The sequence below is a fragment of the Pogonomyrmex barbatus genome, unplaced genomic scaffold, assembly GCF_055798465.1.
Source record: "Pogonomyrmex barbatus isolate J1 unplaced genomic scaffold, ASM5579846v1 scaffold8, whole genome shotgun sequence".
NCBI classification, from domain to species: Eukaryota; Metazoa; Arthropoda; class Insecta; order Hymenoptera; family Formicidae; genus Pogonomyrmex; species Pogonomyrmex barbatus.
The window spans coordinates 9817305-9841288 of record NW_028297182.1 but is presented as its reverse complement, the minus strand read 5'-3'; the positions used below and the strand labels follow the sequence as shown (position 1 = coordinate 9841288).

The 23984-nt window shown below is 34.4% G+C and overlaps 1 protein-coding gene across 7 annotated transcripts in view; it reads left to right on the top strand.

The window, feature by feature from the left end:
• Positions 1–23984, top strand: part of Dhc36C (Dynein heavy chain at 36C) — a 27333-nt gene extending 3349 nt beyond the window's left edge. For 3 of the 7 annotated variants that reach the window (XM_089084304.1, XM_089084307.1, XM_089084308.1), the window contains 34 exons: positions 345–533; positions 912–1015; positions 1087–1356; positions 1843–2147; positions 2492–2846; positions 3118–3591; positions 3936–4316; positions 4635–5071; positions 5165–5280; positions 5568–6390; positions 6746–7308; positions 7682–7879; positions 8104–8235; positions 8713–9256; positions 9948–10459; positions 10728–11074; positions 11441–11827; positions 12559–13177; positions 13457–13645; positions 14052–14581; positions 15107–15655; positions 15913–16104; positions 16591–16817; positions 17224–17594; positions 17852–18032; positions 18323–18621; positions 19251–19415; positions 19492–19732; positions 20130–20422; positions 20949–20966; positions 21614–21851; positions 21926–22077; positions 22442–22723; positions 22960–23984. In XM_089084304.1, coding sequence (XP_088940430.1) covers positions 345–533; positions 912–1015; positions 1087–1356; positions 1843–2147; positions 2492–2846; positions 3118–3591; positions 3936–4316; positions 4635–5071; positions 5165–5280; positions 5568–6390; positions 6746–7308; positions 7682–7879; positions 8104–8235; positions 8713–9256; positions 9948–10459; positions 10728–11074; positions 11441–11827; positions 12559–13177; positions 13457–13645; positions 14052–14581; positions 15107–15655; positions 15913–16104; positions 16591–16817; positions 17224–17594; positions 17852–18032; positions 18323–18621; positions 19251–19415; positions 19492–19732; positions 20130–20422; positions 20949–20966; positions 21614–21851; positions 21926–22077; positions 22442–22723; positions 22960–23166 — 10890 coding nt within the window. In that variant the 3' untranslated portion in view covers positions 23167–23984. Of the gene's footprint in view, positions 1–18; positions 534–911; positions 1016–1086; positions 1357–1842; positions 2148–2491; positions 2847–3117; positions 3592–3935; positions 4317–4634; positions 5072–5164; positions 5281–5567; positions 6391–6745; positions 7309–7681; positions 7880–8103; positions 8236–8712; positions 9257–9947; positions 10460–10727; positions 11075–11440; positions 11828–12558; positions 13178–13456; positions 13646–14051; positions 14582–15106; positions 15656–15912; positions 16105–16590; positions 16818–17223; positions 17595–17851; positions 18033–18322; positions 18622–19250; positions 19416–19491; positions 19733–20129; positions 20423–20948; positions 20967–21613; positions 21852–21925; positions 22078–22441; positions 22724–22959 lie in introns of those variants that run through there. The other 4 variants (XM_089084309.1, XM_089084305.1, XM_089084310.1 and 1 more) reach the window with 4 other exon arrangements.

The window sequence follows — 23984 nt, the reverse complement described above, 5'->3', positions numbered from 1 at the left end:
AACCCAGATGTTTTATGACAATCAATTTAAAGTTTAAAAATAAAAAATAATAGAAAGCAACAATAATAAAGGATAGTAGGAAAAAATTATTGTCATATTTATAAGAGAATCAGAATAAGCGATTGATTGAATAGTACTTATAAATAAAATAATTTTTCTTAGATTCTAGATTTTTAATTCTTATGTTTTTTATTTCCCTCTTGTTTTTATGCGATTAAGTAACAATAAATATCATTATAAATTAATTTTTAGGATTTCTATTTCTGACTTTATTGAGTCAACATCTCAAAGAGATAGAGAGATAGAGAGAAAGAGAGCACTATTCTTATTATATTTTTCCTCAGCCTGTAGCTTGCCGCTTTAAGATGAGCATCGTCGTGGTCTCCAAGGATCTCACTTTTGAGCCATCCTTTGACAAATTTAAGAAATCGCTTTTCAATATTCTCGAGGCGATATGCAACGCCGTGAGGAATTTTGAAAGATTGGAGACGCAGCTTTACCTCGACTGGGCGGGACCTCCAGAATTTCTCAAGGTTTCATTGGCATTATAAAATATTAAGGACCAAGAGAGTCCACTTTCTATTTTAAAGCCATAAAATAAAAATCGTAGAACAAAATTATTCCTATCTTTTAAGTAATTGTTATATAATATATAATTAAGATATATTGTATGTAAATAATAATAATTTAAATTATTATTGATTTAAATTTATATATATATATATATATATATATATATAATTAATAAATTACGAGTTATTGATAAGAAATAAATTTATGAATTATTGTGTAAAAATAAATTTATACACGTATATATAATTTTAATTCTTACGTAATAATTTGTAGTAAGTAATAAAATACTTTTCTTTTAAATTCTTATTATATAAATACTTGTATGCACTTCACTTCAGCCGCAGATATCACAGCCCATTATAGAACAGCTCAAGAGACAGATAAATCAGTTGATCGATTACGAAAGAATAATCCCGGAGCGAAAGATGGCGGAATTAAGAAAGTGCTTATCCATCCTATTGTTGCATGCAATTATAATAAATTGCTTGATAACATAGTATTTCTTTTTTATAGATACATGCACTTTTACAACGATGAGGAGCTTAACCGGGTGGAAGCTTTTTTGCGATTCGAAAAGAAGAAGTTAGACGAGTACGAAGAGAAAATTAAGCTGTATCACGATCTCGCCCGAAGAATACCGATTGAGATTGAGAGAACAATTTTCGCAGGATTCTTCGAAGTATCTCACGCGCCCTTCGTCAGGACCATGGTGGAGAACATCGAACATCTGAAAGGACTTCTAGTTTCTTACCTTGTTGATCGATATCAGAATACGACGAAGAAGTGAATATCAAATATATATTTTACGCATTCAAGACTCGCTTTTAATTAAATATTAAAATTTTTGTTAATTTTTAATTTCAATTTTTTACAGCTTCAGCTTTTTCATAACTTGATATTATAATTATATTGGTTTTGAATTAATTTACATTATGATAAATTTTTTCACAGCATAGACTTTGAAATTATAAATATTGATTAATTAACTTATAACAATCATACATTTTACTGTCTCTAGAAAGGACGATTGTCCTAACAGTTGCGTAAAATTATAACTCCACATTTGAACTATTTTACTTTCTATTTCTATTAATATATATTGTAATAAAATACATATAATTTTGGAATATAATTTTCGCATAATAATATTAATCATAGAATAACTTTAACATTATGCTATGTAAAGTTAATTTTAGTTTTCGATTCTCCATCTCGAAATAATGTTAATACAGAGTTCAATTCTCTTAGACTAAAAGACTGTATCTGTAGTGTCATAGCAGAATATGAAGCTATATCCGAGCGAGTCCTGACCCCGCCTCCCAATACTGCGGCTCTGATGAAACTCGTCAAGTTCGTTCAAACTACCAGTGACGTCACTTTAAAGAGCCTGGAGCTCAGACTGCTGGACGTGATCGAGCACATCACGTTTCTGTCGGATTATTGGTTGCTAACGGAGAGCGAGATAAGTAACAACAGCGTGGCCTTTCAATGGTATCACAGAATGCCCCAGATCTTCGAGGACAATCGGGTGATCATCGAGAACAAGATGCAGGAGTATCAAGATGCGCTGAAAGGTTGATTTGATAATCTTCCAATCTCTTTTTTAACAATAATCTTAATTAAGATTAATCTATTTAAACTATTCTTACGATTAAAACTATTCTAACGCGCGTAGAATTTTTGCACAAAAATAAATATATTTTATATTTTATTTTGTAAAAATATAAATATGGGTACCTAAAAATCTAGTAATTGATTCTTTTACAATGACAATCAATCAAGTTAAGTTTTAACGCGAATTTGTTGAAAATATTTTATGTTTACATATGTTTACATTTTTCAAAATTAGTTTTTAATGCCACAATTATGCAGTAATGATAAACATTTTGAAGAATGAATGGTCCGTTTTTTTTCACAGTTAGATATCAGAAGTTTGAGGAGGAATTGGATTCATACACGAAGCAAGTGGAGGAGATGCAATATTGGGGCGACATCGAGGAAGTGTCTCGATACCAGCGCAGAGCGCAAACTTTAGAGACCCGGCTGATCACGGCAATGGACAAGATCTACAAGTTCAACGAGGAAGAGATTGCCTTCCACTGGGAGATCACGCAATATCCTCTGCGAAAACAAATTGCCGATCGTTTGCAACCGTTCAAGAAGCTCTTTGACAACATCTGCGAGTATTTGGCCAAATATGACAAATGGATAAATAGTACAATCGGCAGCTATAATCCTGAAGAGATCGATAACGAAGTAACACAATATTACAGGTATAAAGTTTATAGGCATAAAAAGTAATTTAACAAAAATATATATAATAAAATTATAACAAAACGACAAATAAAATATTATAATAAAAATTATAATAAATATAATATCTTGCTAAAATAGAAGATAATAAGGGGACAATTATTTTATAGAAAATTATAATATTATTTATCTTTTTTATTTGGGCATAAGTCTTAAAAACAATCTAATTACGGCACAAAAAATTATTTAATGACAACATAACTTAATATTATTATATTTTTTATGTTTCAGAATTATATACAAGCTGGAGAAAGCGTTTCAGGAGCCGGACGTGCGCAAGTTGGCGGCTGCAGTACGTGAGAAAATCGAGGACTTTAAAGATCGGATGCCCACGATAATGACCTTGGGTAATCCTGGGTTAAAAGTGCGGCACTGGGAGCAGATTTCAGCCATAGCGGGTATTCCTATCAAAGTCGACGTCGATTTAACGCTAGGCAAGGTCCTAGCTATGGGTCTGGATCCTTACATCGCGCAGTTTGAAGGTATCTCCGAAGCCGCTACAAAAGAAAACACTCTAGAGAAAAGCATGGACAAGATGCAGCTGGACTGGATCGATCTAATCTTCACAGTAAATCTTTACAAAGACACTGGCACTTATGTTATCGCCAGCGTCGATGACATACAACTTTTGTTGGATGATCATATTACGAAAGCAGTGATTATCAAGAACTCACCTTACATTAAACCCTTCGAAGTTAGGATAATGTGAGCTTAATTGCTTAAAAATTACTAAAAAAATTCTATTATTAGAAACGACGAATTAATATTTCCAAAAATCTTAGATTTTATTTTAATACATTTTTTAATACATTTTAATACATTTTTTATATTATATACATATATATATATATATATATATATATATATATATATAAAACTTTTTAATATTTTACTTAATTATGTGATTTTATATTTTCATTAATATATTATAATTTATTTTATACATACTTGTTTATGTAATTTTTAATTTCTTCTTTTGGTTAATATAAATTAGCATTTTATTAATGAATGAAAATTATTTAACATTATTTAATACTTTTCCATTACAGCAAATGGGAGAAAACATTGCACTTGCTGGAAAACATTCTGGACCAATGGCTAAAGGTTCAGGGCACATGGATGTACTTGGAACCGATCTTCACCTCGCCGGATATTCAACAGCAAATGCCGGAAGAAGGGCGGAAGTTCGCGCAGGTTGATAAGACATGGAGGGACATTATGAAGAACGTTTACAACGAACCGCATGTTCTCGCTGTCGTAAACATTGACAAAATGTTGGAGCGACTGAAAAAAAGTTTTGGATTGTTGGAGCTAATTCAAAAAGGACTGAACGAATATTTGGAAAAGAAGAGACTTTTCTTCTCTAGATTCTTTTTCCTCTCCAATGATGAACTGCTAGAGATTCTTTCTGAGACAAAGGATCCTACGCGGTAACTTCATAAAATTAAGTTAAAAAATATCAAGTGTAAAAGTAATAATAATTAACGAGTAATTTATTTTCTAATTTTATATATATATATATATATATATACAAAATTTTTTAATAATTTTAACTTTATGTAATTTGATTTTGCATATATTTGTGTTTAATTTTAATTTTGATAAGCAGGACAGTAGGCTATGTTTTCTCTTAATTTTTTTGGAAAAGATATACAATTACGTTTTAAATAAATTATTTATATAACTTATTTGTTATATCTAATTTTGACGACTTTGAGAATAAGAAGGATAATGTTATTACTTTTTAGAGTGCAACCGCATTTGAAAAAATGTTTCGAGGGTATAGCTCGACTGAAGTTCAATGAGGATCTCGAAGTGCTGGCGATGCGATCTACGGAAGGTGAAGAGGTCGAAATTTTAGAGATCATATCTACTTCCGCTGCCAGAGGCCAAGTTGAGAAGTGGTTGATCGAAATCGAAACTGAGATGCGGAAAAGCGTGCTTTACATGGTGCATCAAGCGATCCTGGCATATCATGCCAAGGAGAGAACGGTCTGGGTTCTTGAATGGCCCGGCCAGACAGTCCTCTGTGTGGGTCAGACGTATTGGACGCAACAAGTCGAGGAGGCCATGTTGGAAGGAGTGACCGGTTTAAAGAGATACTTAGCGCAATGTCAGGAAGAGTTAAACAACATTATTCTATTAATTAGAGGAACCCTCTCAAAGCAGAATCGTATCACCTTAGGTATATAATTAAATAATAATAATAATAATAATCAAGAAAAAATTTTAGAAAATATATGAAAATATATTACTGGAAATGCTTTGTTTTTATTAGAGGCGCTGGTTACTTTGGATGTTCACAGTAAAGACGTCCTCGCAGAACTGTACAACGAGCAAGTGGTAAAAAATACTGACTTTAGATGGTTGTGTCAGCTTAGATATTACTGGCTGGTAAGGATACTTAATAAATGCAATAAATAATATTTATACATATATATATATATATATATATATATATATATATAAAACTATAATCACGATATCATATTTGAATAGACAACTTTAATATCTTTTTAATTTAGCTTTTATAACATAAACAAGTTTTTTACAATTTAAAAAATTAAAATACAATCCCTTTATTATGTTAATTAATTAATTGAGCTAATTCTCTCAGTTTTATATTATTTTACATTAATATTACATTTTATTTTATTTCGCAATCACATCTGTTCGAGTAGGATGACAACCTGTGGGCGTATATGATCAATTCGTACATACGCTATGGCTGTGAATATCTTGGCAATACCTCTCGCCTGGTGATCACTCCACTGACTGATCGATGCTATCGAACTCTTTTTGGCGCCTTGAATGTTCATCTGGGCGGTGCGCCTGAGGGACCAGCTGGCACTGGTAAAACGGAAACCACAAAGGATTTGGCAAAGGCGGTCGCCAAACAGTGCGTGGTCTTCAATTGTTCGGAGGGTCTTGACTACATCGCGCTAGGCAAGTTCTTCAAAGGCCTCGCCTCGTGCGGCGCCTGGTCTTGTTTCGACGAGTTCAATCGAATCGACCTGGAGGTCCTATCGGTTGTGGCGCAGCAGATTTTGACGATCCAGTGCGCGATCATCGCCGGCGCCGAAAAGATAATTTTCGAGGGTACGGAAATCTACCTCGATCCCACTTGCGCCATATTTACTACCATGAATCCGGGCTACGCTGGCCGAACCGAGCTGCCGGACAATCTTAAGGCTCTTTTCCGTCCGGTGGCAATGATGGTGCCTGATTACGCTCTGATCGCGGAAAACACCTTGTACTCTTATGGCTTTTATAACGGCAGACCGTTAGCCGTGAAGATTGTCACCGCTTACAAACTCTGTTCAGAGCAGCTCAGTAGTCAGCATCATTATGATTACGGCATGAGAGCTGTCAAATCTGTATTGATCGCTGCTGGCAATCTGAAGCTTCGCTATCCCAATGAATCTGAGGACATCTTGATGCTGAGGAGCATTCTGGATGTTAATTTGCCAAAATTCCTGATTCACGATTTACCATTATTTGAAGGTAGATTTTCATTTTCTTTTTACAATTAGTCATTTTTAATTATTTAGAGGCAAAATTATTTCTTCGACCATTTGATTTGATTCACCAAAATTTTTGTTGAATATAGTGAATTTATACATTAAATAAATTATTGAATGTACATATTAAACAAATATACATTATAAATCATATTACAAAAAGTTAATTGAAATCAAATTAATTTTAAAAGTTGTTATAAAAATTATAAAAATTGAATTACAAATTATAATTTTCTTGTTGAAAATAAATATTATTTTCAATGTTGCTGTCAGGTTTTTACGGTCAGGTTTGATCGTAAGTGAAATTTACTTTGAATAAACAATGAATTTTTTGCCAGGAATAGCCTCGGATCTATTTCCGGGCGTCGTGTTGCCGACACCAGATTACACTCACATCAACGCGTGCACGCGGGATGCGTGCGCCATGGCAAATCTACAGTGCACAGATGATTTCCTGGAGAAGATCCAGCAGATTTACGAGATGATGATCGTACGCCACGGCTTCATGATTGTCGGCCTACCGTTCGGTGGCAAGACCTCGGCTTACAGGATGTTGGCAGATTGCCTCGGTCTTCTGGAGGACAGAGGATTGATGAACGAGCATCGCGTGGAGATCACCGTCATCAATCCCAAAGCCATCACCATGGGTCAGTTGTACGGTCAGTTTGATCCCGCGTCGCACGAGTGGAGCGACGGAGTCCTGGCGGTGTCCTACCGAGCCTTCGCCACTTCTACTAATCTAAACAGGAAATGGCTGGTCTTCGATGGACCAGTGGATGCACTCTGGATTGAAAACATGAACACTGTACTGGACGACAATAAAAAACTCTGTCTTACGTCTGGGGAAATTATCCTGCTTGCGCCTACGACGAATCTCATTTTCGAGCCCATGGATTTGGAGGTGACTTATAATTTAGTAATTTATATCTATTATCAAAGCATGTTTATAGAAATGGAATTTTGTTGTTATAATGTAGATATTGATTTATACAAAAAAAAAACTGACTTGTAAAAGATACAAAACTTTTATTCTTTTCCATTCTTATAATATTTATAATTATGAAAAAATAATTTTAAAATGCATTAATTGAATTTATACAAACGTAAAATAATAAAATACTTGCGCTTGAAAGAGAAATAAAAAGTTGCAATTTTATATTCAAATTTAAAAATATTTAAAACAGGAGCTAAAAAAATTTATATTTAAGTTTTAAGAGTCAGCTAGAAGTTACACAAACATAAAAATTAAAGCTTGAAAATAAATTTTTTATCAGGTTGCATCGCCTGCCACAGTATCGAGATGCGGTATGATCTATATGGAGCCAATGAGTCTGGGCTGGATTCCACTTTTGATCTCGTGGCTGAACACATTACCGCCTAGTTTCACCGAGGATATTAAGAGCGATTTGAAGGACATGTACTTGCGCTTTTGTCCGCCCCTATTGCATTTGATTCGCCATTGTGGCGCACGGGTGAGATTACCATTAAAACTCCTCTTTCCTTCGAAATTTAAAATATCCTCATTCAGATTCCTGCCATTGTACAATTGTCTTTCTGGATTTATACGTGGTACTGGATAATATCTGTTATTAGAGAAGAAATAAACAAATAAACTTCGCGTATTACGTTTCTCCACGAAGAAACTTTTCTCGTTTCCGCCGGAAATTACGAGTTCTCACAGACTCTCTACCCGTAGGAAATGATAACAATGCCGGATGCTAATCTAACGCGCTCGGTTATGTACCTGTACGACTGCTTCCTGGACGATTTTCGTAACGAAAAGTACGTGAGCGCACTCTCGGATTTGGACGTGAAAGCGCAAGTGGAAGTGAGTTTAAATTACACTACAAAATTATGAGAAACTATCGCGGACATTCTTTTATCTATACAAATTACTTCAATTGTGATAATCTTAGGCAATCTAGTAGGCAAAAAAAAAATTAAAGTTAAAAATGCATTTTTCGAATTAATGCAATTTGTTACTTTTCATTGTATTAATAAGCATAATTTAGAATAACGAGGATAATTAATTTTAATTTATGCATATACGTATGCATATTAAGTATTTATCTTGATGCAATATTCATTATGTGGTTGCTTTTGATAAGAAATTAATTATAGAATTAATTAAATGATATGAATTGAATAAGTTAGATTTAATTAATAAATAGTATCTATTGATTTTGTATTCGTTAATGACGTAGACTCAAGCTCAAGATTGAAACTTCAATCGGTTTCATAAAATACGCAGTAATTTTAATGAAAAAAATATTTATATTAAAAAAACAAATTCTTCGATGAACAGGGCTGTTTTTTCTTCTCGTGCATCTGGGCGATGGGCATCACCCTAATGGTCGACTATCGCGAATGGTTCGACATGCTCTTCAGAGCGTTGACAGAACGCGAATTCCCGAAGGAAGTGCGCCAACGCTTCGCCATACCTCCAGAAATCGGTGATCTGAAGAAACCTTACATAGTCTCTTTACCGACTGTCGGCTCGGTTTTTGACTACAAATATATCAAAGAGGGCAAAGGCAAGTGGAAACTCTGGCTGGAAGATCTGCAAGATGTTCCGCCGATCCCCAAGGATATGCCAGTGAACCAGATCATTGTCTCCACGGTGGAGACCGTTCGATATTTTCACCTTTTCTGGCACCTTGTCCGCCACCACAAGCCGATCCTTCTGGTCGGGCCGACGGGCACTGGAAAGTCCGTCTACATTATGGAGTTCTTGCTAAAGAAGAATAATCCTGAGATTTTTAAGCCGCTTTTCGTAATATTCTCAGCGCAGACCACTGCCAATCAGACGCAGGATATCATTATGAGTAAATTGGACCGAAGGAAAAAAGGTTGGTTGATTTATTTCGCATATAAATTTTACTGGAATTATTATTATTGAATAAAATACAAGAGATGAAAGAAATTGTTTATTATCTGTGGTTAAAGTTATCGATCTCGATACTTTTAAATTTATTATCGGCAAATGATAATATTTTTTCTTAAATATGTACATTTGAAAATTATTAGGAGTCATAATTAAAAGGATTTTTAGTATCATTATTTCCTGAAAACTTCGTGAAAAGTGGAGGATCTTTCCAAAAAGGATTTTAAAGTATGAGAGATTAAAATCTTGTTAAGTTTTTCCCTCATAAGAAAGAAAACTATTTTCAACTTTGTTCGAAGGTTCTACTTTAAAGAGGAAACTTTAAACTTTTAAAAAATCTCGAGCAAAGTTGAAAACAATTTTTTTCCTATGCGTGATCTCGAAGTTAAAAATTTTTTCGTAGAGTTTGCACGACGATCGACTCGGAAATGAGAGCATCACTTAGAGCATCGCCAAGAAATGAATTTCGAAAGTAAAATGACCGATAAAATGTCGACTTTAAAATGCTTTTTTAAAAATTATTATTCAATTATGATTCGATTATGAAGTTATTCTTTTACCTCGTTATTTTTGTCATCGATTCGAGGTGTTTCCGCTTCTGTTAGTCAGGGAAATGTATTATATTCGTATTATTTATTAATACTATTTCTATTAAGGATTATACGGAGCACCGCCTGGTCAACATTGGGTGATCTTCGTGGACGATGTGTCAATGCCGCAAAAAGAAGAGTTCGGAGCGCAGCCCCCCATTGAACTTTTGCGACAGTGGCTGGATCACTGGACTTGGTACGATCGAAAGGAAGTGGTACCTATCAAGCTCGTGGACATACAACTAATGTGCGCGATGGGACCGCCCGTGGGCGGACGTGACGTCACGCCGAGGTTCAAGCGGCACTTTGTCACCCTAACGATTCCTGAGTTTGATGACAACGTTCTGATCACCATATTCGGCAGGATCACTGCCTGGCACTTCTTCACCCGTGGCTTTCCTGAGTTCTTCGAGCCGTGTATCGATTACGTGGTTCACGCAACTCTGAACGTATACAAGGAAGCCAGGAAGAATTTGTTACCGACACCAGCAAAGTCGCATTATCTGTTTAATCTACGGGATTTCTCGAGAGTTATTCAAGGCGTACTGCTCTCCACCCCCGAAACCATCATCGATTTGGTATGAAAGGGTGTCGATTATTAGAATACGTAAACTGTGCAGAATTTCTCAACTTGCTTTTTATATTAAGAAAAAAGCAAATGATATTAAGCAAATAATATTAATATCACAATTTTCATTTTTGAATCTTTCTTCTTGAAAATATCTGGATTGTTTTTTTTTTTTTTTTTTTTTTTTTTATACACTATATCTTCTTACATTGCTGAATTAAATTAGAGATTGATTACCTTGATGGGTTAAACAATTTAATTTTATCTAACTTTTTAAGGTCAACATGAAGCGTTTGTGGGTTCACGAAGTGCTTCGAGTTTATGGCGATCGATTGGTTGATGAGACCGATAATAAATGGCTAGTGGAACAAATTCGGAGTGCCATAAAGGAGCATATGGATGATGACATGGACTATCTCTTTCAAGATTTACTGGACGAACCTGGTGCACAGGTGACGGAGGTGCATTTGCGAAATCTCGTCTATTGCGACTTTCACGATCCGATTGCCGAACAGAAAATGTATATAGAGGTCGAAGACTGGGACGAGCTCGCCGAAGCGGTAGAGGAATATCTCTCAGAATATAACGATATGTCGAAGACGCCAATGGATCTGGTGCTCTTCAGGTGCATTTTTCATCAATCAATCATGAAAGAAACCACATGTTAACGAAAATTATATATGTTATAAAAATTATACGAAGCAAAGGAAAATCCATTATAATCCAAATTTGAAAAATTATTAATATATTTGATAATTATTTAAAACGAATGAAGAAAGATCATTATCATTAATATTGATTTTCAATTTTCCCAGGATCGCGAATTAATTAAGAGTATAGTTTCTTAGATACTTGATTAATGATTAATTTAAAATCTTTTTCTTTATCATGACATTACGGGTTTTGATTATTAAATATATCGAGGTATACATTTAGCAGCTATTGGACTGAACAATTAAACAATCAATAACGAATTAATTTGATTTCTCAGATTCGCGATAGAGCATCTCTCAAAAATTTGCCGCGTGATGATGCAGCCACGCAGCCACGCTCTTCTGGTCGGCATGGGTGGTTCCGGTCGACAATCCCTGACGAAGTTGGCGGCCCATATATCCGACTACGAGCTCTTTCAAGTGCAGATATCTCAGCAGTACGGCATGTATGAATGGCACGAAGACCTGAAAAACATCCTGCAGAAAAGCGCAGCGAGCGACTTGCATACGGTTTTCCTCTTCATGGACACGCAAATCAAGGAAGAGGCCTTCCTGGAGGATATTAGCAATCTTCTTAATTCCGGCGAGGTGCCCAATCTGTTCGCAGCGGATGAGAAGTCCGAAATCTGCGAGAAAATGCGGATCATCGATCGGCAAAGAGACAGGTTTACCTCTCCCGCGAGTAAAATATTCCATTGAAATTAAATAATTTAAATTTTCGATTAAATAGCAATAATATTAATATGTCTTTCATAATCAACGCAACTCATATTTATTAAGTTCGTGATAAGAACGATATTATTTGAGTAATTAATAATTACCTTACAGTTCTTCATGAAATATTTTATTTGATAAAGTACAGGAAATGCTTTTGAATATAATATAAGAAAATAGTATTTTAATCTTATTCTGTTTGTAATTATTTCTCATCTCAGATCCTCAAATATTTGCTTCACGTAAAATGATACTTACTTTATGTGGATTTAACTTTTTTATTAACGGAAAGATTAAAATTGCATTGAGAAAGATTTCCATATCGCGAAAAGAAGTGTTATATTATAAAATTATCTTGTATATTAATTAAAAATGCATTAGAATGAAGTTAATTAATAAACCCATAGGATGAAATGATCTAAAACATGAGAATTAATTATTTTATATATTGAGTTTCAAATTTGTGAAGGAAAAAGTGAATATTAAAACATTTTATGAAGGAAACAAATGTAAAAAAATAAAATAATAGGAAAATATAAAAAAAGAACGATGGAAAAGTCGATCGAAATAATATTTTTAATTTTAATTAATCAAATAAAGTAAAATAAAGTTAAATGAAATAATAATCAACGGGTTAACTTGTTTAATTGACATTACAACTTCTCGTCTATATAATATTTAGATCCGTACAGACGGACGGCAGCCCGGTGGCACTCTTCAATTTCTTCGTGCAGACAGTGCGCGAGAATCTACACATCGTGGTGACGATGTCGCCGATAGGCGACAGCTTCCGCAACCGGGTCCGCAAATTTCCCGCGTTGGTCAACTGCTGCACCATCGACTGGTTGCAACCCTGGCCTGAGGATGCCCTGCTCGCGGTCGCCACGCAATTCTTAAGCGAGATCGACATGCCAAGCGACGAACGTCACGCCTGCATTGCGATGTGTCAATACTTCCATATATCCACGCAGGAACTAACGAAGGATTTTCTGAGACGATCGAATCGCTACAATTACGTTACACCGACTTCTTATCTGGAGCTGATCAACACGTTCAAGGAACTGCTGGACCAGAAGCGGAAGGAAGTGCTGGAGGGCAAGAAGAGATACGAGGCTGGTCTTGGCAGGTTGGACAGCACGCGCAAAGAAGTCAGCAGGATGCAACAGATCCTGATAGCTCTTCAGCCGAAGCTGCTAGTGGCTGCGAAGGATGTGGAGAGTATGTTTCTGAATGTGCAGAAGCAGAGCGAGGAAGCCAGCGAGATCGCACAAGTCGTTAAAAAGGACGAAGAGGCCGCTATGGTAAGAGCGGATTTTGGCAAATTTTTAATTGATATTTACAAAATTGATTTTTTATTTGAGATTTTAATGCATATAAAATTCGATCTCGGTATTTTTAATTTAGTCTTAATTTTTTAATTAAGTCCATTATTATTTGAATAATTAAATGTTTAATTACAGGTTTGTTAGAAATTAATAATTTTCCAAGTTTCCAATATTAATTTTCATCCTTCGAATTTGATTCCAAATTTTATTTTGATTTTATTCATTGTTAACTAATTAATGTGTAATTGCTATTAGATTGTCGCCGCGGAAGCCAAAGAGATCCGCGCTGAGTGCGATGCCGATCTTCAGCAAGTAATGCCGATACTAGACGCAGCAAATGCTGCTTTAAACACCTTGACTCCGCAGGACATCCATATCGTCAAATCCATGAAACGTCCGCCGGCTGGTGTACGATTGGTCATGGAAGCGATTTGTATATTAAAGGTACATTAAATAATTACGAAATAAATGATATATAAATAAGTGTATTCTGTTTGTTGACAGAAATAGAATAGAAAATTAATCGATAGCAAATATGATATTTTCAATCTGCATGAGTAATAATATATAAATATTAATGCACATACGTAATAATATTTATTGAAACATATCTAATTGAATGTATAATTAATGTATAATAAAATATAGCAAGCAGATATAATATGTAAATTTATAATATATATAAATATTATGATATATAATACGTAATTTTAGTAATGCATACACACACATACACATCACACGCGCGAGCGCGCGCGCGCGCACACACACATACACAAGTTTAAATGTCAAAACGTCCTTCTCAGATTTAAATTCTTTTTATTTATAAGAAACCTTGAAAATCATATAGGATGTGAAACCGGAAAAGGTACAAGGTCCGGAAGGCCCGATAGACGATTACTGGAAGCCATCGCTTCGCATTTTGGGCGACATACGATTTCTGGAATCATTGCTAAACTATGACAAAGACAACATTCCCGAACACATCATGACCACCATTCGCACGACAATCTTAACGAATCCGAATTTCGACCCGGAACGTATCAGATATGTGTCGACCGCCTGCGAGGGTCTCTGCCGTTGGGTGTTTGCTCTATCGGAGTACGACAAAGTCGCCAAAGTAGTGGCGCCAAAAAAACGGGCCTTGGCGAAGGCCGAAGCCGATTTTTCTACAGCGATGGAACAGCTGACACTGAAGAGAAATCAACTGCGGGAGGTGCGGGAAAGATTGGCCAAATTGGAGACTTTGCTGGCGCAACGAAGGGCCGAATACCGGGCGATGACCGACGAAGTTAAGGATTGCGAGGAAAAACTGAGAAGGGCTGAAGAGTTGATCGGAGGTCTCGGTGGCGAATACACCAGATGGTCCGAGACTGCCAAGTAATAATACTTTATTATCGCTTTGTTATCTGAACTCTCTCTCTCTCTCTCTCTCTCTCTCTCTCTCTCTCTCTCTCTCTCTCTCTCTCTCTCTCTCTCTCTCTCTCTCTCTCTCTCTCTCTCTCTCTCTCTCTCTCTCTCTCTCTCTCTCTCTCTCTCTCTCTCTCTCTCTCTCTCTCTCTCTCTCTCTCTCTCTCTCTCTCTCTCTCTCTCTCTCTCTCTCTCTCTCTCCCCCCCCTTCCCTCCCCCCGAAATCAAAGGCAACATGAAAACGATTTAATTTATTTCAAAATAAATAAATTGAAACTTTATTTTTTTAATTTAAAAAATAAGAAAATCTTAATTAATTCTTTATTCTATCTATTAAAAAATTGTTTTATTAAAAAACACAAAAATTATTTTCTGAAGGTCTTAAATTTTTAATTAATATTTAAAGATTCACTAAACCATTATGTTGTTTTTTCACTCGGCAATATTCGCAATTTTACATAATATCTAAACTTGACATTTTATGATTATTGTCAGATCGCTTGGAGAAAGCTACTATAGATTAACAGGGGATATCTTGATCGGTTCCGGCGTGGTAGCTTACCTCGGCGTCTTCACGATGCAGTATCGGCAGCAGCAGCTGGACGACTGGGTGGCATACTGCACCAATCTGAAGGTTGTCTGTACTCAAGACTTTCAGCTCACGCAGGTGCTGGGCGATCCAGTGCTTATCCGCGCCTGGAATATATTCGGCCTGCCCACCGACTTATTCTCCATTGACAACGCCATAATTGTTACGAATTCGCGACGCTGGCCGCTCATGATTGACCCGCAAAGTCAGGCGAATAAGTGGGTAAAGAATATGGAGAAAGCATCGAATTTGCATGTCATCAGATTGACACAACCGGATTACATGAGGACTTTGGAGAATGCGGTACAATTCGGACAGCCGGTGCTATTGGAAAACATCGACGAGGAAGTGGACCCGGCTCTAGAATCATTGTTGATGAAACAGACCTTTAGATCTGGTGGTGCGTTGTACATCAAGTTAGGCGACAGCATCATCGAATATTCCGAAAAGTTCCGGTAAACCTGTAAAATTTTTCATTCCATTTGACACACTACATATAAACGTGTAATTTACAAATTACATTATTTGCATTTTATTTATTCTTAATAATCCTTAAACATGAAACAATAGGAAATTTGATGAATAAGATTTTGATATATAGTATTCATTAATTTATCATTTATTTCTCATGCCTTATTTTATAATTTATTTTTCTACGTTTATGAGATTTATTTATATATTCTGATAGTAAATATTTTTGTAATTCTTATAGATTTTACATCACCACGAAATTACGAAATCCGCATTATCTACCAGAAGTGGTAGTAAAGGTAACTCTGCTAAATTTTATGATCACCCCAGATGGTTTGGATGATCAGCTTCTAGGTATAGCTGTTGCAAAAGAAAGACCCGAGCTTGAATCACAGAAAAATGAGCTGATAATTCAAGGGGCGGCTAATAAAAAGTATGAATAAAATACTTTATATTTATATATATAATATATATAGTGTATATATATTTTTTTAATTTTAAATATATATATATATATATATATATATATATAAATAATATATATATAATAGATATATATAATATAATAAATAATAAATAAAATATTATAAAATTACTTTATTAAATATATGAATATTAAATATAAATCCTGTATTTATAAAAATATTACATATTAGAAGATATATTTATGACACCAAGATGAAAATTAATAAGATCAATATTTATTGATGAGCTTTTATCATTTATTCTTAATTGATTGAAATTAAGTGCCGATAATTCTCTAATAAATAAATGAATATACATATGTTAATAAAACAGATTTTGTATGTAACTAAATATTATTTTTGTAAAGCTTCGTCAATTCACAATTCAAAATTATCGTTGTTTTAAACGTTGTTTTAAACAGCAATATTTCGTAATATTTCATAATATTTCGCAGATTGTTAAAGGAGATAGAGAATAAGATTTTGCGAGTGCTGTTTGCGTCCAAGGAGAATATCCTCGAAGATGAAACTGCCATCAGGGTGTTGAGCTCTTCGAAAAATCTTGCCAACGAAATAGAAAGTAAACAAACAGCTGCCGAAATTACCGAGAAATCCATTGACGCGGCGAGATTGCAATATACACCAATTGCGGTCTACAGCACTGTTCTCTTCTTCACAATTGGTAAGCAAGACTGTAAATGGAAGTAATGTTTACAGGAAAGTGGCTTAATTTGAAGCAATCGCACGTTGATTCTGTTAAAATATAATACACGAAGCAGAATACGAAAAATTATATAATCTGTAATATAAAAATTGCAAAAAAATGTCAAATTTTCGCAAAAGTCTTAACTACTTTTTTAAATTGTTATAATATATATTTATAAAATCTATGTACAAAGTTTATAAAAAATAAATAAATAAATATTTAAAATTAGATGAAATTAATTATATTCAAAGTAATATTAATCTAAAATTTATGCAAAATTTATAAAAAAAAAAAAATCAACATGTGATAATAACTTAGAATAAGCTTATTATAGAATTTTGCGAATTATCAATGCAATGTTATTTGCTCATCTCTTTTATAGTCATGTTGGCAAATATCGATCCGATGTATCAGTACTCCCTCGCCTGGTTCATCAATCTTTTCAAGAATACGATCGATAACACGCCGCCAGTGGAGGACATAAAGCAGCGTCTGAAGGACCTCACCAGGAGCTTCACCTACTCCCTGTACGTCAACATATGCCGTTCTCTTTTCGAAAAGGACAAGCTGCTCTTCTCGTTCCTGCTGTCTGTGAACTTGCTGAATAAGCAAGGCCAGCTTTCGATGGTCCAGTGGATGTTTCTGTTGACCGGCGGCGTTGGCCTTGAGAATCCCTTCGTCAATCCTACTGAGTGGTTGCCGACGAGGTCCTGGGATGAGCTTTGCCGATTGGACGACGTGCCAGGATTTACGGTAAACTTTCACTGCTGTAAATTAACATAAATCAATACAAATGTTTCTCTAAAAAAATTAAATTTCCTCATAAAGACCAATAAAATTTCTTTATAAAAATAATTAAATTGAAATATTCCTAAATTTCAATCATCAATTTTGCTTTAATTAATTACTGATTTATTAAATCATAGTTAACTTATGAAAATTTATTAAGATATGAAATTTTAATTAGTGCTAATAAAGTCGTTTTTTTTTTTGTACTCTGTTGGTTTTAGGGAATAAGAGACTCATACACGAGAAATATCGACGAGTGGAAGAAGATATTCGATCACAAGGAGCCTCATACTTTGCCCTTTCCCGCTCCTTGGAATAAACTGAGCAAATTCGAAAGGATGCTGGTGCTTCGATGCATCCGTCCTGACAAAGTAGTGCCGGCGATGCAATTATTCGTCGAAGGTAAAATTGTTAAAAAAGAAAGGAGGCCACTAAAATCTAAAAATAGTTCGGTTGAGATGAAGGGTATGGTACGGGGAATCTAGGACACGCCATATATTTCGAGCGAAAGGGCGAAATTAAATTCTTTACGACAATGGGAGGTAGATCCCTCTATGTATAACGCTTTATCCCTTCATATCCTTATTTCTATTTCCCTGTAAAATATGAAAGAAACTTGTCTCATATATTTAATGTAGCCGGACATTTTTCTGTTGTTGCTTTATCTGCCTAAAATTTTGATCATCCGATAGAACAATTAGGGCCTCAGTATATCGTGCCACCGCTCTTCGACCTGGCGGCATCTTTCGCGGACTCGCATTCCTGCATCCCGCTCATATTCGTCCTGACACCTGGCGCGGATCCTATGGCGCTCCTTCTGAAATTCGCCGACGATCAGGGCTTCGGTGCCACCAGGCTGTTCTCCTTGTCTCTGGGCCAAGGTCAGGGAATCATCGCCGAGGGTCTCATAGATGAGGGCGTGAAGAACGGCACCTGGGTGGTGCTGCAAAATTGTCACGTTGTCAAGACTTTTATGGTCACTCTAGAGAAAGTAACTTTTGAATCCTACAAATCTAATCTATTAAACAATTAAAGAGATTATAAAAATAGCATTGAACTTTATATAATTCAATCAAGATTTTACACTTTTAACATGTTTATTAAATTCAATCTTAAATTTGAAGTTAATTTTACGTTTGTAATGCGTAAAAGATTTATTAAATTTTGTAAATTAAATAAGGTATTTAAATTCAGGATTATTTGATTTAAAATTTAGCACATTTCTGCATTCGTGAACTTAAATACATAACCAGTAAAAACTTTTCATTAAATCTAAATTTAACGTTAAAAGTTAAAAGCGACCATTTTTGATCATTTTTATTTTTTAAATTAATGTTTTCTTCGTATTAGAGATATAATTTAAAAATTTTTTAACTTTTTATCAATTTTTATCCTGATGGAATATTAAGATCAGAAAATTTTTGATAAATCCTTTGATACTAGAAAAAATTAAAATTATTGTTAATTAAGAAAAATAGAAACTGACCGTTCGATATTTCTAATGTTAAGTAATTTTTCTCGCGCAAAGTGTTTTTTAATTTTTTTAATAAATCTTTTTATTTCCTTATTACTTTTGTTCTTATTACTTTTATTTTGTTCTGTTTTTAATTTTGTATTTAGATATGCGAAAGCTTCACGAAGGAAACGGTGCATCCTGACTTCCGGTTATGGTTGACAAGTTATCCGGTCGCGCACTTTCCAGTTAGCGTCCTGCAAAACGGCGTGAAGTTGACGAACGAACCACCCAAAGGATTGCGCGCAAATATTCTGCGATCTCTTCACCAGGTAGAGACAATTTCCTTGATTCGCTCGCGAACGAGATAAAAGATTAACTCAGAAATCCGGTTAAATGTGGTGGCAGGACCCGATATGCGATCCCGATTTTCACGATACGTCGAAGCAGCGGAATACTTTCAAACGGTTGCTCTTGTCGCTCTGCTTCTTTCACGGCATCGTACAGGAACGACGGAAGTTTGGGCCCATCGGTTGGAACAATCAGTACGAATTCAACGAGACGGATTTACGTATCAGCGTGCTGCAACTTAAGATCTTGCTCGACCAATACGACGACGTTCAGTTCACCGCATTGAAGTATCTAACTGGTATCTGAACTAAATCTCTAACGTAACGTCTTTTTTCTCATCTAAACTTTTATTTACATTTTTTGTATTTTTTTATTCTGTCGCACAAGCAAATTTATATTTTTTTTATATGGATAAGTCACGCTTCAAATTCTTTTAAGACTATTCTATTAAACTCGGAATTAAATTAAAATTTAATTACTGGAGCTAATATGCGCGCAATGATCTTATCTAAGAAAAAACATTGAATATAATATTCATATTAAATACATTAATTATATTATTTTTGTTGTGTATCATAATAAATTATAAAGTTAAAAGGATATTTAAAGCATTAATAAATTACAATAAGCAATAAGTTATGCATACGCGCCTTTTATTAATTTTTTCTTTTTTTTTTCTTTTTTTTTTTTTTGAGGCGAATGCAATTACGGCGGTCGCGTGACAGACGAATGGGACCGACGGACTCTGAACACTATCCTGACGCGATTCTATCACAAGGATGTGATCGTGGCCGATCAGAAATATCTGTTCGATCCCAGTGGTCTTTATTACATACCGGCGGTCAGCGAGTATAGTCAATTTCTAGACTACGTGAGAGAATTGCCAATGACGACCGCGCCCAGCGTCTTTGGCATGCACGAGAACGTTGACATCATCAAGGATCAGCAAGAGAGCTACTTGATACTATCCTCCATTCTAACTACTCAGGTATTAAACCGAGTATCGAGATTGATTGTCACTCTTCTTCGGTCACTCTTTTTCAGTAAAGACCATTTAGATCGTACACAAATTAAGAAAACAAGTATTCAAGTCGAGATAAATTATACAAAGGCGATAAAGTGTGATTTGAGAAAGATAAGAACTTTTTTAAAACAGAATTTCTTATTTTATTATGGATACATTGACGATAATAAGTAAAATTTACGATATTAAATCAAATCTTTTCCTAATTTTTATATATATATATATATATATATATATTTTTTAATTTAAAAAAGAAAACACACACACACATACGTACACATTGTTTCAATAGAGATGTTTTTCTTATAAAAGTTTTTTGATAATTGCGTGACTACTATTGTGTAAGAATTGAAATTTTGAATGTAAACTGAACAAAGTGCATTCTTACTTTAAATATAATTTGTAACTTTTTTCTGATTTTTATTTAATTTTTTGTGCTTCCAATATGACCGAATAATGAGAATTCTTGTTGCTTTTCATTTTTGCCCAGAATACCGAGGAGTTCAAAGTAAGTAATATTTACATAAAAAAGCTTTCACGAAGCTGAAATAACTTAAATAACGATATCGTTTAATTTTGCGATCAGTATTGCGGAAGGAAATTGAGGAAGATGATAATCCAAAAATCTTTAAATGCATTATGAAAATATTTACATAGAATTAATTACCAAAAATATTATTTGATTGTAAGAAAGAATATTTTATTTTTTGCTTTTTACAAAATAAAACAAAAAGTTATTTATATTAATATTAATAGAATGATAAATTAGACTTAAATATATGAAAATAATATGATGGAAGTTTTCAAATATTGTAATATCTATTAGAAATAATAATAACGACTATGGTCAATGTAACATTACAAATGCTTTGAAGCGTTTGATTGTCCAATCAAAACAAAGAATTTTACTAATGGACCAATGAAAAAATGCTTCAAAGCATTTGTAGTAAGCTTTTGACCGTACTCAACGTTACAGGAAATAACATTATTAAACTTTGAGTCGAATCCTTTAATTTATAGAAAATATTCTATTCAGTCATCCGAGTTTTCTAATAAAATTATCAATATGGTACAGCGATTTTATTAAAGTTCATGAGCATTCGGTGTTAAAGAGATCTTTCGATTTTCATGAGTTTCTTCTGATTTTCATCAAAGGACGTGGCCCAAGCAGAAATAGACATCGAGAAATCACCGGACAAGATTGTTTACAGCGTCGCGTCCGATGTCCTGTCAAGGCTACCGCAGGACTATGATCTGATGGTCGTTCAGGAAAAATATCCCACATTGTACGAGCAAAGTATGAATACCGTATTGGTTCAGGAGATGGGCAGATTCAACAAACTCCTACAGACTATTCGGAGTAGCCTCATAAACGTCCAGAAGGCGATTAAGGGTAAAGAAGCGAGTTTTTACATTTCGAGTCTTACATTTACTACACTTACTTTTAAATTTTACTCATACTTTTAGGCCTGGTGATAATGAGCCCCGATCTCGAAGAAGTTTACTTGTCGATCATCATCGGCAGGATACCTAAGATGTGGATGAGACATTCTTATCCATCCTTGAAGCCGCTCGGCAGTTATGTGCACGACTTTCTAAAGAGACTAAATTTTCTTCAGGTGAAATTAAAAGAAAATAAATTAAATGTTAAACTATTCTGTTTGCCATAAAAATAAATTCGCGCGTCTTCTTAAATTATTTTTTAATCGTCGACTTTTAATTGAGTTGTAACTTTAAAAATTTTTAATTATAACTTTTTGATTTTAAAATCAAATTTTACTAACTGTTTTAACAATAACTTGTTAGTGTAACCGCTCACATGTTTATTTATTTAGAAATATTATATATACAATTCGATAAAATTGTAAAACACTAAATTTTGTAATAAATCAGATTTTCAGATTTACTTAAGTAATAATATTCTTCACTGCGATTATCTTAATTAATTATATAGCAATTAAATTGAGCAACTGCTCTTTTTAGACTTGGTACACGGAAGGTCCTCCTACGTCTTTCTGGATTTCCGGTTTCTATTTCACGCAAGCGTTTCTCACCGGTGCCCGTCAGAATTATGCAAGGAAATATTCAATCCCCATCGATTTACTGATCTACGACTTTGTCCCCTTAAAAGACACTGTTTTTACAAATCCGCCGGACGATGGAGTATACATTTACGGATTATTTCTCGATGGAGCTCGCTTCAATATGACTACAATGAAGCTTGACGAATCCTTCCCGAAGATCCTTTACGATATCGTGCCTTATGTAAGTAAACACGAATCTTTAAACACGAAATTTTATGTTTTCCGTAGAATAGCGCTCAGAGTAGAATTCAGGAATTCACAAATTCCTTTGTGAAAACGATACGACTTTCTGGGACACTTCCAAGAATGCTTTTTCTCAAGAACAGCCGAAATTTTTAATCGCGCAAGGAAGCTTTAAATATTAATATCTTCGTTGCAAGCTGCGTCGACTTACCTTCACGCGTTACGCGTTTTCAGATTTGGTTAATACCGGTAACAAAGGATCAGGTGCAGGATAAAGACACGTATACGTGTCCAGTGTACAAGACCAGCGAGCGAAGGGGCGTGCTGTCGACCACCGGCCATTCAACCAATTTCGTCATCGCGATCTGGCTACCGACGTCGCATCCGTCGGAGCATTGGATCCTGCGAGGCACCGCCATGCTGTGCCAACTGTCAGACTAATATGCGACTGATTCTCTGCTCACTAAACGAGAAGGTCTCTCCTTGAGATTTGACTGGAGATTTTAACTGCTGCTGGCTTCTGATTGGAAAATCTGCGTCCCTGTAATTAACTTTCTTCAATGAATTGAATTCCTTTAATTATTTCAACGGAGAATACTTTTGCTCTATGTTTAAAGATTTGGACAGATTTATTTTTTATGACAGCTGATTGGCATAATAATTAATTCTTCTTCGTAGTGTTTTTGTTTGTAAAAGTAAAAAAAATTGCGCAAATATAAACCTATGGCTTTTTTAAGCTTTTAATGATTGTAAGACGATACATTCGTGTCTATAATATATATAAATTTTGCTTTTTTTTTATGTAACAGAAAATAAAAAATAAATAATCTAAAATAAATATCTAAATAAAGTAAGGGGAAAAGCAATTATAACAAGTCAATAAAACTTATAATAATATTTACTTAAGATACTATACGTTCTTCGCAAAATATATCTTTTTATAAGAAAAATATTTCTGTAGAAATCTTATTGAGGAAAGTAGAACTTTACATAACAACCTACAAGCAGCATAATTTTCTCAATAAACAATAACATATTTGATGTATTTCGAAATATTACTTTTTGTAACTATAATTTAGATTTATATAAAGATAAAAGTTTCAAATTAATTCTCGAAAATCTTCGAATTTCTCATAAAGTAGGACAATGTTGTGCGAATTCTCACAAACAGTTCACAAATAACATCAACGAAAACATATTGTCAAAATGTTGTAGAATTTGAATTGGGCTCGAAGTGGCTGGCTACCCGTTAATTAAAT